The 14387-nt window shown below is 42.1% G+C and overlaps 1 protein-coding gene across 5 annotated transcripts in view; it reads right to left on the bottom strand.

Moving 5' to 3' along the window:
* Positions 1–14387, bottom strand: part of LOC105009149 — a 79429-nt gene that overhangs the window by 15991 nt on the left and 49051 nt on the right. For 3 of the 5 annotated variants that reach the window (XM_034296952.1, XM_029125054.2, XM_029125057.2), the window contains exons 2-4: positions 10095–10191; positions 9545–9785; positions 7682–7977 (exon numbers count right to left, since the gene is read on the bottom strand). In XM_034296952.1, coding sequence (XP_034152843.1) covers positions 7682–7977; positions 9545–9785; positions 10095–10160 — 603 coding nt within the window. In that variant the 5' untranslated portion in view covers positions 10161–10191. Of the gene's footprint in view, positions 1–7681; positions 7978–9544; positions 9786–10094; positions 10192–10561; positions 11309–14387 lie in introns of those variants that run through there. The other 2 variants (XM_029125055.2, XM_029125056.2) reach the window with 2 other exon arrangements.

The following is a 14387-nucleotide window of genomic DNA, read 5'->3' as shown; positions in this document are numbered from 1 at the left end:
GCGGAGAAAGCTCATTTCGGCCGCCTGACCCAAAGCTCATGACCATAGGTGAGAGTAGGAACGTAGATTGACCGGTAAATCTTTCTTCACCACGACAGACCGATACATCGACCGCATTACTGCAGAAGCTGCACCTATCCGTCTGTCAATCTCCCGTTCCATCCTTCCCTCTCTCGTGAACAAGACCCCTAGATAACTCCTCCACTTGAGGCAGGGACTCTCCACCAACCTGAAGTGGGCAAGCCACCCTTTTCCGACTGAGGACCATGGCCTCGGATTTGGAGGTACTGATTCTCATCCCCACCGCTTCACACTAGGCTGGTTTGAAGGGGCCAACACGACAACATCATCCGCAAAGAGCAAAGACGAAATCGTGTGGTCCCCAAACCTGACACCCTCCGGCCCCTGGCTGCGCCTAGAAATTCTGTCCATAAAAATTATGAACAGAACCGGTGACAAAGGGCAGCCCTGCCGGAGTCCAACATGCACTGGGAACAAGTCTGACTTACTGCCGGCAATGCGGACCAAGCAAAGGACCCAGGACCCCATATTCCCGAAGCACCCTCCACAGGATGTCGCGAGGGACACAGTCGAATGCCTTCTCCAAATCCACAAAACACATGTGGATTGGTTGGGCAAACTCCCATGAACCCTCCAACACCCCGTAGAGGGTATAGAGCTGGTCCAGTGTTCCATGGCCCGGACGAAAACCACACTGTTCCTCCTGAATCCGAGGTTCTACTATCGGCCGTATTTTCCTCTCCAGAACCCTGGAATAGACTTTCCCGGAGAGGCTGAGAAGTGTGATCCCCCTATAGTTGGAACACACCCTCCGGTCCCCCTTCTTAAAAAGAGGGACCACCACCCCGGTCTGCCATCCCAGAGGCACTGTCCCCGACCGCCACGCGATGTTGCACAGGCATGTCAACCAAGACAGCCCCACAACATCCAGAGACTTGAGGTACTCAGGGCGGATCTCATCCACCCCCGGTGCCTTGCCACCAAGGAGTTTCTTGACCACCTCTGTGACTTCAGCCCGGGTGATGGACAAGTCCACCTCTGAGCCCTCATCCTCTGCTTCCTCAATGGAAGACGTGACGGAGGGATTGAGGAGGTCCTCAAAGTACTCCTTCCACCGCCTGACGACATCCCCAGTTGAGGTCAACAGCTGCCCACCTCTACTGTAAACAGCGTTGGTAAGGCACTGTTTCCCTCTCCTGAGGCGCCGGACGGTTTGCCAGAATCTCTTCGAGGCCAGCCAATAGTCCTTCTCCATGGCCTCACCGAACTCCTCCCAGGCCCGAGTTTTTGCCTCCACAACCACCCGGGCTGCAGTCCGCTTGGCCTGTCGGTACTCGTCAGCTGCCTCAGGAGTCCCACAAGCCAACCAGGCCTGATAGGACTCCTTCTTCAGATTGACGGCATCCCTTACTTCCGGTGTCCACCACCGGGTTCGGGGATTGCCGCATCGACAGGCACCGGAGACCTTACGGCCACAGCTCCGAGCGCCCGCTTGACAATGGCGGTGGAGAACATGGTCCACTCGGACTCAATATCTCCAGCCTCCCTCAGGATCCAGTCGAAGCTCTGCCGGAGGTGGGAGTTAAAGATCTCTCTGACAGGAGACTCGGCCAGACGTTCCCAGCAGACACTTACAGTACGCTTGGGCCTGCAGAGTCTGTCCAGCTTCCTCCCCCGCCATCGGATCCAACTCACCACCAGGTGGTGATCAGTTGACAGCTCTGCCCCTCTCTTCACCCGAGTGTCCAAGACATACGGCCGCAGGTCAGATGAAACGACCACAAAGTCGATCATCGACCTGCGGCCTAGGGTGTCCTGGTGCCACGTGCACTGATGGACACCCTTATGCTTGAACATGGTGTTCGTTATGGACAAACTGTGACTAGCACAGAAGTAATGATCTCTGTAATTGCAAACAAAGGTTTCTGTACCAAATATTAAGTTCTGCTTTTCTGTCATGCAATAAAATGCAAATTAATTACTTAAAAATCATACAATGTGATTTACTGGATTTTTGTTTTAGATTCCGTCACTCACAGTTGAAGAGTACCTATGATAAAAATTACAGACTTCTACATGCTTTGCAAGTGGGAAAACCTGCAAAATCGGCAGTGTATGAAATAATTGTTCTCTCCACTGTATATAGACCTCTAACCTTGCATGGGAGGGGGACACAGTGGGCTGTAATTAATGTATATAGCCCTCTAACCATACGTGGGAGGGGACACAGTGGGCTATAATTAATGTAAAACCTTCAACAAAGAGCTTTTGACCTGACTCTGCTGATAGTGTTAACTGCTCCAGGTTAATCTTAAATAAAGTGTTAATTGTGAAAATAATCTACAGTCTCTCTGCCTTTTTCATTAGAATATCCACAACATTTTGGCGACGAGGTTGGGATGGCTAACTCCGTTCACTGATTGTTCCCGGGGATCCCAAGGTTAACTGCAAGCCGGGACCACAACAGTGTGGTTCAGGTATCTCACACTCCATCAAGGCTCTATCTAGGCTCAAGCCTAAAGAACTAAAACATGAGACTGATAAACATTCCCCAACATAAAAAACTAAAGGGTGAGGTGGATTTTCATCTTACAAAACTCCATTGGGGGAATGTTTTGAGACCATTTAATAAAACCTGTTGGTGGGACAGGCTAGGATCTCTAAAATGAATGTATATTAAAATATTGAAAAAGCTAAAATAAACTAAAAATACAAAAAAGAAAGAGGAGTAACAAATCCAACTGAATGGTTTGATGACAAATGCAGATATAGAGATGTCTCCCTCATGAACTAAAACCTTTCTTTTATGTGTTATCATCGTTTTCTTGTACAAGTGACGGAGGATTGGCTACACCATGGGGACTGGCAGCAGTAAGAACAACGGATCCACTGATCGGACCAGTGAAGGTTGGACATGGATGTCTCAGGACAAGTAGTATTGTGGCACAAAGTATCAGATTTTCCATTAAAAGGAACATTTAGTGAATGTAGAAGGAAGTTTGAAATGAGTAAGAACGGAAAGAAATATAAAGTGGGATAACTATGGTAAATGGAAGACAATCCCTACAGCTCCTGTACCAGCACTGGTCCCGGGCCTGTCTCTATCTCCAGCCCAGGTGCCGCCACTGTCACTCCTCAACCTGCAGCTGGTAAGCCTCACCATCTCACCTACAGTTTAACCTTCTGTCTGCCTGAACTCCCTCTTCCCACACCGTCTTCATTCCTTCTCCTGAGCCAGCTCCTGTGACTACCAATTCCTAAGCCACAGTTAGCAGGACAGGCTGTGTGCATCCAAAAGACTTGGAGACAGAATGAACTCAAGGACATTACTAATGAGATGCCAGATCCCACCAAGGACTCAGCTGAGTTCGGGATTCACATGATCAAGTTGGTGCGCCTGTACAAGCTGTCGGGAGCAGAGTCTGCACATCACGTGTTCCAGGATGAAACTATGCTGGGCAGATGTCCAGAAGGGGTTCAATGAGAACCCTGGTCCACATACCAAAGTCAATTTACTGTTGTCCTAGAAATAATCATGACTGACTACCCCACTGACTGATTGGGTGGTCAAATAAAGCTTTAACTGTGAAAATAATCTTCAGTATCTCTGTCTTTCTCATTAGAATTATATTTTAAGGTCTTCTACTTCAATTGAGAGGCCACAAGGAGTCAAACAAACTTGATTACAAATCCCTGGACCCAGATTATTTAGGCCAATCGCATCACCCTCTACAGGACCCATGGGCTAATCTGCAAGCAGGATGGAAATCCTGGTCTTGAAATGACGCAGCTAATTTCAAGAACATTTCTATTTTTGATTAAGCTAAATTAAAGATTATATTTATATTATATGATTATAATACTATAAATATATGATTTTCTTTATATTTCTCTCATATTTTGAGTTTAAGATTTAATAACCATTTTATAAGCTAAGCTAATAGCCAAATTTTTTATTTTTCATTGCAAAATTTGCTTATCTTTACCTAGGGCGCTTTTATTTCCTGGAGAGTACTGTACAGTATATATAATACAACCCCATTTCCCAAAAAGTTGTAATGCTGGGTAAAATGTAAATTAAAACAGAATGCAATGACGTGCAAATCATTTAAACCCTATATTCAATAGAAAGTAATAAAAAGCCAATAAAGCAAATGTTAAAACTGAGACATTTTATTGTTTCTTGAAAAATATATGCCCACTCTGAATTTGATGCCAGCAACACATTGTCATGTGCTGGGGTGTGGAAGGACACAGGCGCAGAGTCGAGATACCAGGAATAATCCATGTTTAATGAAACAAAAAAAACTCAAACAAAACAAAAGGCAGCAACCAGTGACATGGGCTAACTGACACGTAGGAAAAACCAAAATGAACCACACAGCATGGCAAAATCAAAGAACTTAAATAGGGTCCCCAATTGGAGGCAATGACCAACACCTGCCTCCAATTGGGGAGACCAAAAAGGATTGGAGGTGGCTAGATGAGCCTTCTCTGTATCTGAGCTCATTTAAGATGGCCTGAGGTGAAGTGGAAAACTTTCCTGTGGTCAGACAAATCAAAATGTTCAATTATTTTTGGGAATCATGGATGACGTGTCCTCCGGATTACAGAGGAGAGGGACTATCTGGCTTCTTATCAGCGCACAAAAGCCAGTATCCGTGATGGTATGGGGGTGCATTATTGCACATGGCATGGGTGACTTGCACATCTGTGAAGGCACCATTAATGCTAAACAATACAGTGGATATAAAATGTCTACACACCCCTGTGAAAATGCTAGGTTTTTGTGATGTGAAAGAATGAGACAAAGATAAATAATGTCAGAACTTTTTCCACTTTTTTAGTTGACCTATAATGTGAACAATTCCATTGAAAAACAAACTGAAATCTTCAAGAAGGAAAAATAAAAAATGTAAATCTTCCAATAACCTGGTTGCATAAGTGTGCACACCCTCTTATAACTGGATTAACCAATCAGGATTAACCAATCATATTCAAACTCATTACACACCTGCCATCATTTAAAGTGATTAATCACAAATAAAGTTCACCTGTTCTAATAGGATTTTCCTGAGATTTTCTTAGTTGCATCTCAGAGCAAAAGCCATGGTCCACAGAGAGCATTCAAAGCATCAGATGTATTGCTTTGTTGAAAGATATCAGTCAGGAGAAGGGTACAAAATAATTTCCAAGGTATTAGATATGCCATGGAACACAGTGAAGACAGTCATCATCAAGTGGAGAAAATATGGCACAACAGAGACATTACTAAGAACGGGACATCCTTCCAAAATTTATGAAAAGACGAGAAGAAAAATGGTCAGGGAGGCTTCCAAGAGGCAACATTAAAGGAACTGCAGACATTTCTGGGAAGTACTGGCTGTGTGCTACATGTGACCCATATTCTTCATATGAATGGGCTATGGGGTATTGTGGCAAGAAGGAAGCCTTTTCTTATAAAGAAAAACATCCAAGCCCGGCTGAAGTTTGTAAAAACAAACATCAAGTCCCCCAAAAGCACATGGGAAAATGTGTTATGGTCTGATGAAACCAAGGTTGAACTTTCTGGCCATTATTCTAAAAGGTATGTTTGGCACAAAAACAACACTGCACATCACCCAAAGAAGACAATACCCACAGTGAAGCATGGTGGTGGCAGCATCATTCTTTGGGGCAGTTTTTCTTCAGCTGGAACCGGGGCCTTAGTCAGGGTGGAGGGAATTATGAACAGTTCCAATTATCAGGGCAATTTTGGCACAAAACCTTCAGGCGTCCGTTAAAGATGAAGTTCACCTTTCAGCACGACAACGACCCAAATCACACATCCAAATCCATAAAAGCATGGCTTCACCAGAAGAAGATTAACGTTTTGGAAAGGCCCAGCCGGAGCCCAGACCTGAATCCAATTGAACATCTGTGGGGTGATCTGAAGAGGGCTGTGCACAGATGTCCTCGCAATCTGACATACTGTATTTGGAGCGCTTTTGCACAGAAGAGTGGGCAAATATTGCCACATCAAGATGTGACATGCTAATAGACTCATACCTAAAAAGACTGAGTGCTGTAATAAAATCAAAAGGTGCTTCAACCAAGTATTAATTTAAGGTTGTGCACACTTATGAAACACACTTGGTCCGCATTGCCGGCAGTAAGTCAGACTTGTTCCCAGTGCATGTTGGACTCCGGCAGGGCTGCCCTTTGTCACCAGTTCTGTTCATAATTTTTATGGACAGAATTTCTAGGCGCAGCCAGGGGCCGGAGGGTGTCAGGTTTGGGGACCACACGATTTCGTCTTTGCTCTTTGCGGATGATGTTGTCGTGTTGGCCCCTTCAAACCAGGACCTTCAGCATGCGCTGGGACGGTTTGCAGCCGAGTGTGAAGGGATGGGATGAGAATCAGTACCTCCAAATCCGAGGCCATGGTCCTCAGTCGGAAAAGGGTGGCTTGCCCACTTCAGGTTGGTGGAGAGTGCTTGCCTCAAGTGGAGGAGTTTAAGTATATAGGGGTCTTGTTCACGAGTGAGGGAAGGATGGAACGGGAGATTGACAGACGGATCGGTGCAGCTTCTGCAGTAATGCGGTCGATGCATCGGTCTGTCGTGGTGAAGAAAGAGCTGAGCCTCAAGGCGAAGCTCTCGATTTACCAGTCAATCTACGTTCCTACTCTCACCTATGGTCATGAGCTTTGGGTCATGACCGAAAGGACAAGATCCCGGATACAGGTGGCCGAAATGAGCTTTCGCCGCAGGGTGGCTGGGCGATCCCTTAGAGATAGGGTGAGAAGCTCGGTCACCCGGGAGGAGCTTGGAGTAGAGCCGCTGCTCCTCCACATCGAGAGGGGTCAGCTGAGGTGGCTTGGGCATCTGTTTCGGATGCCTCCGGAACGCCTTCCTGGGAAGGTGTTCCCGTCCCGTCCCACCGGGAGGAGACCCCGGGCAAGACCTAGGACACGCTGGAGGGACTGTCTTCCAGCTGGCCTGGGAACACCTCGGTGTCCCCCCGGAAGAGCTGGAGGAAGTGTCTGGGGAGAGGGAAGTCTGGGCATCTCTGCTTAGACTGCTGCCCCCGCGACCTGGCCCCGGATGAAGCGGAAGAAGATGATGATGACACTTATGAAACCAGGTTATTGTGAGTTTTTATTTATCCCCCTCAAAGATTTCAGTTTGTTTTCCAATTGAATTTTTCACGTTAGAGGACACATTGAAGGTGGAAAAAGTTCTGACATGATTTATCTTTGTCTCATTCATTTATCTTTATCTCACAAGAACCTGGCATTTTAACAGGGGTGTGTAGACATCAATTTCTAAATGGGTATGTATTTTTCCAAAAACAACAAGATTTCTCAGTTTTTAACTTTTGATATGTTGTCTTTGTAAAACTTTCAATTAAATATAGGGATTAAATTATTTGCACATCATTGCATTCTGTTTTTATTAGCATTTTACGCTGCGTCTCTTTACGCAACTATTTTGGAAATGGGATTGTAATATGTACACAGTTTTTTAAATATATTATAATAACAACAATGAGACGTCATTATCCTTGAAAGGTATGATTAAATTGTCAAGCTGTGCATGTGGTGAGAGTGCTTATCCCCATAGCGGGTCTTAAGGTGATACACTGAAAAGAAAATAAACTTTTTTTCATGATCCCTTACCTCATCCCTCTGGATGGCTGCAGCGTCATCTTCTATCGTCTGGTGTAGAACTTGTGTCCGCTGGTGATTGAACTGCTGTGCTTTTAGACTCAGCTTCTGTCTCAACTTCTCTTTTCCCATTGAAACCTTCTTACCAGAAAGTTCACTCTCCCTTTCAATTTCTTGCTGGATCCTTCTCTCCCTTTCCAGTTGCTCCTGGCGCCTCCTCTCCTCCTGCTGTTGTCTTCGTTGCTCCTCCTGCCTTCGCCGCTCCATCTCCTCCTGCTGCTGACGGATGCGGTCCTCCTCTTGCTTCCCTGATGGACAAACACCAAATTGGACAACTTTTCGCCAGATTCGCATAAATAAGTTGCCATGTGAGACAGCCAACAGCCAATGTCAACAAGTTTCCATGTAAAAGGACACATAAGCACTAACATGTTATATTCACAGGGCTGTATCAACATTTTGTTAAATCAATGCTTACTGTTTTGTTTTGTATTAATGTATTTATACATTTCTCTCATTTATGGTCATACGGAAATGTCTTAAAAGACAACATCTTTAGACGTCATCCGAACACAATTATTGTGACGGTCCCAGTCGGACAGGACCGTTCCGCTTTGTGTTTTCTGTGTGTCCTTGATTTGTCATGTCCTTCTTTGGTCTTTCCTGTTCTCGTTTCAGTTTATCGGTTTATCCCTTTCACCTGTGTTTCGCTCCCACCTGTTTCTGTTCTCCTTGTTAGTCTGTGTATTTAGTTCTGGCATTTTCGCCTGTCCTTGTTGGTCTTTGTGTTGTATATCGTTACTGTGGTGTTCCATGTTTCTGTGTTCAGTCCATTTCTTATATGTCATGCATGGCACTCGATTTTGTTTTTCCCTTTTGTTTATATTAAAACCTCCTTCAACCTTGCGCTTGCCTCTGTCTCCATGATTCGTGACAATTATATTTACATTAGGTAAAGAACCCTGCAAACTAATATCAATACTATATTTTGTTTTGAGAAATGATTTGCCTTTTGTAAGTTTAAGAAACACTGTAACATGAGTATACAATAACATTTCTTATTTTTAAAGATACACTTTTATAGACATGTCATGCTTTAATCAGTAGAGACAGTTGGCAGAGATAGAGAGAATTTCTGCTGTGCAGCAGTACACCCCTCCCTGTACAGTATCTCTTAGCCCTGATTTGCCAATTAGGGTCATGACAAGACTGGGTCCCTGTTTCTTTCTTTCAAGCATGGGTTGGTGGCATTCACCAGTGGTTCTGAGAAGTGTCTATCCAGTGCTTTATTCTCTCTCACATAATGCAAATAAACCCTTCCTCTCAGAATGTTAGCTGGTTAACCATGATTGGATGGTGTACTCTGGTCTGTGGATTGGTCAATACTACTTTTTGAATATAAATTGGTTGAATTTCCCTTTCTCTCTTGCTACCTGTCCCTCCTTCCAAGTTCAGTATTATCTTATAATGTCAACGGTATTGCCTTGTAAATTATTTCATCAACAATGTAAAGTTAATCTAACAACATTTGTGTATTTATTGCCATGATTCATGTTGTTTTTAGTAGGTTTTGTGAATTGTTTTAGTCCTATTCAGCTTTAATTAAAACTATATACTCTTATGAAAATTATCACTCCACCACATAAGTATGACAAAATATATAAACAAATATATCAAAATAAAATATTGAATTAATGCTATTTACCAAATAAACAGCATTCGTAGATGACAAAGTCGATATTCAAAATATATATTATAAATAATCAAAGTTTCCTCAATAGACCTCAGTGGGTTAAAGTTATATTATGTATTTCCAAATTGAGCATGATCAAGATAAAGTTGCTCAGCAGGTGTGTACAAATTAATTGGACTTACCATAGTTTGGACATGTTGGACTGTTATTCTCTGTGCTGCACAGTAGCTGAATATATGAACGGTTGCTGGTCTCTATAATTGTGAATGTTATATCCCCGTTCCCCTTGTTACTGTTGAATTCATATGAGAAGGAGTTCCAACTGTGAGGGCCATATCTCAGCTTCAGGTAGTTATGGATCCATCTAGAGTTTAGTTTATTTTCAACACTACCCCCACTGTACAATGTGCCACTGCCACCTCCCTGGAAAACATAAAACAATAATGCATCTAAAGTTGTTTAATATTACATGTATTCAGACTGATAGTTGAAAAAATAGATAGAGATTGCAATATTTTGAGATCAGTCCTTCATATTAACAACATCAACACATTAACTGTACCTATTATGTTTGCCATCTCTTGTGGCATGCCTTTATTTGCAATAATCTTTTAATGGTGTCATTGCTATTACCTGCAAGGATGGAAGTTGCCTCCAAAGCAGCATTTGTGTCATATCTTTATTTTGTTAGTAACTAACAATTTTTTTTACTGTCTCTGATACTGTACTTACGTCACCGATAACTTCATAGTGCCAAATGTAGGGAGTTTGGTTCCTTACACTTACAGATGCCCCCATGATTGGGCTCTGCTAAGGGGGGAAGCAGGCGCTGTGGATAAAGTATCAACTAAAATGTCAACAGTTAATGTATTTTTTGGTATCTATAAACTTCATGCTAAATATATACATTCTTCTAAGAATGTGATGTATATTTAACACGTTTTAACATTAATTCCCCAACAGTCAGTAAAAAGAGCAACACAATTTCATTTGTAAATTGAATTCAAAAGTCATAACGAAACTAAAGCTAGTGTGCCTATTCTCCAAGTAAGGAAAATGTAAAGCCAATATATCAAAATTACTTCCAAGAAAATAATCCAGTTTTTAATACTTAATATTAAATACTAATCTGTAATTACATGTAAATGTTTTACTTTGTAGAATACATGCAACAGAATTATATTATATTTCAAACAAACCTTTGACTCGGTCCCCTTTCATTCAGCAAATTGTTCAGACAGCACACTGATTGAGTGATAACAAAAAAAATACCCTTGGACAGTGTCCTTCTGATGTGCACAGCTCCTTATCTACTTGGTTCAGAGGCGGATCTTGTCACTGGACAAACAGTTGTTTTACTTTTCATTTCAAAGACCAGCATTCTTGTTAATCTCACTTCTTTAAAAGGACATACAGTTGTGCTCAAGTTTGCATACCCTTGGATCATGGCCATTTGGGTGATTTTAGTTATCAACAACTATGTGTCATAAATTGCATGATCAGTCATAAATTGCATGATCAGTCATTTTCAAAATCAATGCCGAAATGTCACCATTTCTGCTAGGGTATGCAAACTAATGAGCACAACTGTATTACTTTTTGAATTGTGACGCAGTGGAGGGATAGATGAATATTGGTTTGACTGCATTTAGAAAATGTTAGATGGAATAGCCTTCTCTCATCTCTATTGATTGAGAGTTCCTTAGTGTTATCTCAGGGTGGTTAAAAAGCCCAAACTTCTGCTTTGTGTTCCCTAATTATGTTTAACTGGTGATCTTGAAAGCTACATTTGCTGCATTTCGAAACCCAGACTTCTTCTTTATGAGGACACAGAACCAGACATTTTTTAGGCTGTTGAACTTTCCAACCACACACACACACACACACACACACACACACACACACAATGAGCTCAGATAAAACTATTGACTGGTTATTTCATTATTAACTGGGTAAATATTTTTTTTTATATGTTATAACTTGTACTGGTAATGTAATAATATACTAAAATCACAGTTTTTAAGGTTATTTGGCTATTTCACATTTCCGTAACACTTACCTTTACTGAATGTTTACCAAAAAGCTGTTTTTCAAATGAATGCACCAAAACTGACTTGTGAATCTTAAAAAAAGTGGACAATTAATTATTCGTATTCCTTGGTAGTTAGACTTATAGCAATTACCGGAACATTAAATACCCGGGGGTTACAGCATTGCTGAACCCTGGCGCCCCATTTGTTACACACCAAACATCTTGCCGCTGATATAACACATATATTGCCTTGGAATTTAACATTCTGGAACCCTAAGACACCATTGTTAAACATCAAACATATTGCACGTGTTATAACACTCGTCCGGGTTGCTTATCAGTCGTTGTAAAACATCAAACATATTGCACGTGTTATAACACTCGTCCGGGTTGCTTATCAGTCGTTGTAAAACATCAAACATGGACACAACAATTCAATCATAAATTACAAAGTCACCGGACATACATCATTCCAGTTTATTTGCTGTACAACATTCCATTGTTATACTCCTACCATCTTCCCTCACAGTATGTTTGTGTACTTTTTCATGTTTTCCAGTAAGACATACACTAACTGAAACTATTCAGGCCTTGCACAGTATTATCAGGAAAAAGAAAGTCTCTGGAGAACATATGAAGAACATGGAGGACTGGAGAACATATCATTTTGACGGACATGTAGATTTCCTATTACGCATCATAAGATTTCTGATCAGTCTAATTACAAAGGAATACAATGAATGAATTGTCCACATTTTTAAGATTCAAAAGTCAGTTTTGGTGTATTCATCTGAACAGCTTTTTGGTAAACATTCAGTAAAGGTAAGTGTTGTGGAAATGTGACACTTGATAGCCAAGAAATAACCTTAAAAACAGTGATTTGAGTACAGTGGATATAAAAAGCCTACACACCCCTGTTAAAATGCCAGGTTCTTGTGATGTAAAAGATCATGTAAGAACTTTTAATGTGACCTATAATGTGAACAATTCAATTTTATAACAAACTGAAATCTTCAAAGGGGAAAAATGAAAAATAAAAACATTACAATAAACTGGTGACACAATATACCCTACATTTACTACTCAGGATCTTTCAATCTCCTTCAACAGCAGGAGTCGCAGTAGCACAATGAAACAAGGAAAGCCTGGCCAGCCATCCCTACCTGGAGTTGGGTCAAATTATACTGCCCTTGTGGGACTCCTGTCCAAAGTCGGGTGGCATAACCTGGGCATGGACCTAGGCCAGTGATTCATCAGCACGGCAATTGTGGGGGAGAAATTCTACTATTGAAATGAGAAGTCTGAATTTCACTTCTTTAAGGGTCATTTGAGTAAATAGGAGTGTTTTTTCATGCACTAATGACCTAGATAGAATACCAAGTCCAGAACAGTTCTCTGACTGCAGCTCCCAAACATATGAGGAGCGTTGACGATTGTGGCATACGGGTATCCTCCAGAACATACCCAGGTACCTTATAGCGGATCTTAAACTGCTCGCTCAACCAGGAAGTTAGTAGAAATAAAGCATCGGAGGAGAACACTCCTTCAACTTTTGACCTCCATCAGATCTCATACTGCTAAACTGCATCAGGAGTCACAGTAACACAATGAAACAAGGAAAATCTGTCCAGCCTTCATCAGCACTGCAGTTGTTGGGGAGAGATTCTAATATTGAAAAGTGAAGTCTGACTTTCACTTCTTTAAAGGTCATTTGAGTTAATAGGAGAGGTTTTTCATGCACTAATGACCTTGATAGATGTATCAAGTCCAGACTAACAGAGCGTTGTGGTGTACATACAAACGTCCATCCATCCATCTTCCGCTTATCCAGGGCCGGTCGCGGGGGCAGCAGTCTAAGCAGAGATGCCCAGACTTCACTCTCCCCAGACACTTCCTCCAGCTCTTACGGGGGGACACAGAGGCGTTCCCAGGCCAGCCGGGAGACATAGTCCCTCCAGCGTGTCCTAGGTCTTCCCCGGGGTCTCCTCCCGGTGGGACGGGACCGGAACACCTTCCCGGGAAGGCGTTCTGGAGGCATCCGAAACAGATGCCCAAGCCATCTCAGCTGACCCCTCTCGATGTGGAGGAGCAGCGGCTCTACTCTGAGCTCCTTCTGGGTGACATCTACAAGACTCGCAAAGACGCACCGTTTTTCTAGCCTATATTGACTTTCCAAAAACCCCTCTCAGTTTTTCTATAGGCTAACTGGCATACATTTGCACTGGTCAAAGTAATAGGCTACTTTTACCAGTGCTCATTGCTATCTGGGATTGTTGTTATTTAATTATAAATACTATATATCTATGCATCAGTCCCAGTATAAGACGCAATCTGCATTTATTTCGAATATTAGATTTAATCCAGTTAAGTTTTTAATAAAAAATATTACCGTTTCAGTTTATAGAGGAACGCCTTCACCTTTTTCTTTACATGATCATCCAGTTAAAAATCTCAGTGCGAAGTGCGGGTGCTAACCTTTCAATAGTGAGCTATCGGTTTGCCCTTGCAAACATAATACAGTTTCATTAGGCTTAGCTTGTCTTAGGCTGAGATGACATTGACAACTACAATATTGGAAGGCAGAGATTTTACACTAATTATGCTATTACTTTCTACATCAAACTAAATAATTTAAATATGAGTTTAAACGTCAGGCTAAATGTAATCTAACATAATTAAGCCACGGAAGTATAGACTAGCCTACTTAAAAAAACATTTGAAATCGCTTTCAAAAGTCGGTTAAACCAAATGCGGTTAGCCTATTAGGCCTATCATCACCATACACTATACTTTTTTGACTGCCAATATGGGTTAAAATTAGAGAATTCCGGCCATAAAGAACCGCTGCCGGACCAAATCTATTTTAAAAAGGAAGAGTATAAAGGTATATAAAGGTGAATGTTCACAAGCCATCAAACAAAGCCGAGCTACTTGAATTTCACCCAACAGCAATGTGACAGACTGGTGGATAGCACGCCAAGACGCTTGAAATC

This window comes from Esox lucius, chromosome 14 (assembly GCF_011004845.1).
Source record: "Esox lucius isolate fEsoLuc1 chromosome 14, fEsoLuc1.pri, whole genome shotgun sequence".
Taxonomy (NCBI): Eukaryota; Metazoa; Chordata; class Actinopteri; order Esociformes; family Esocidae; genus Esox; species Esox lucius.
Note: the sequence above shows the minus strand (reverse complement) of the source record. Positions and strands in the feature narration are given on the sequence as shown.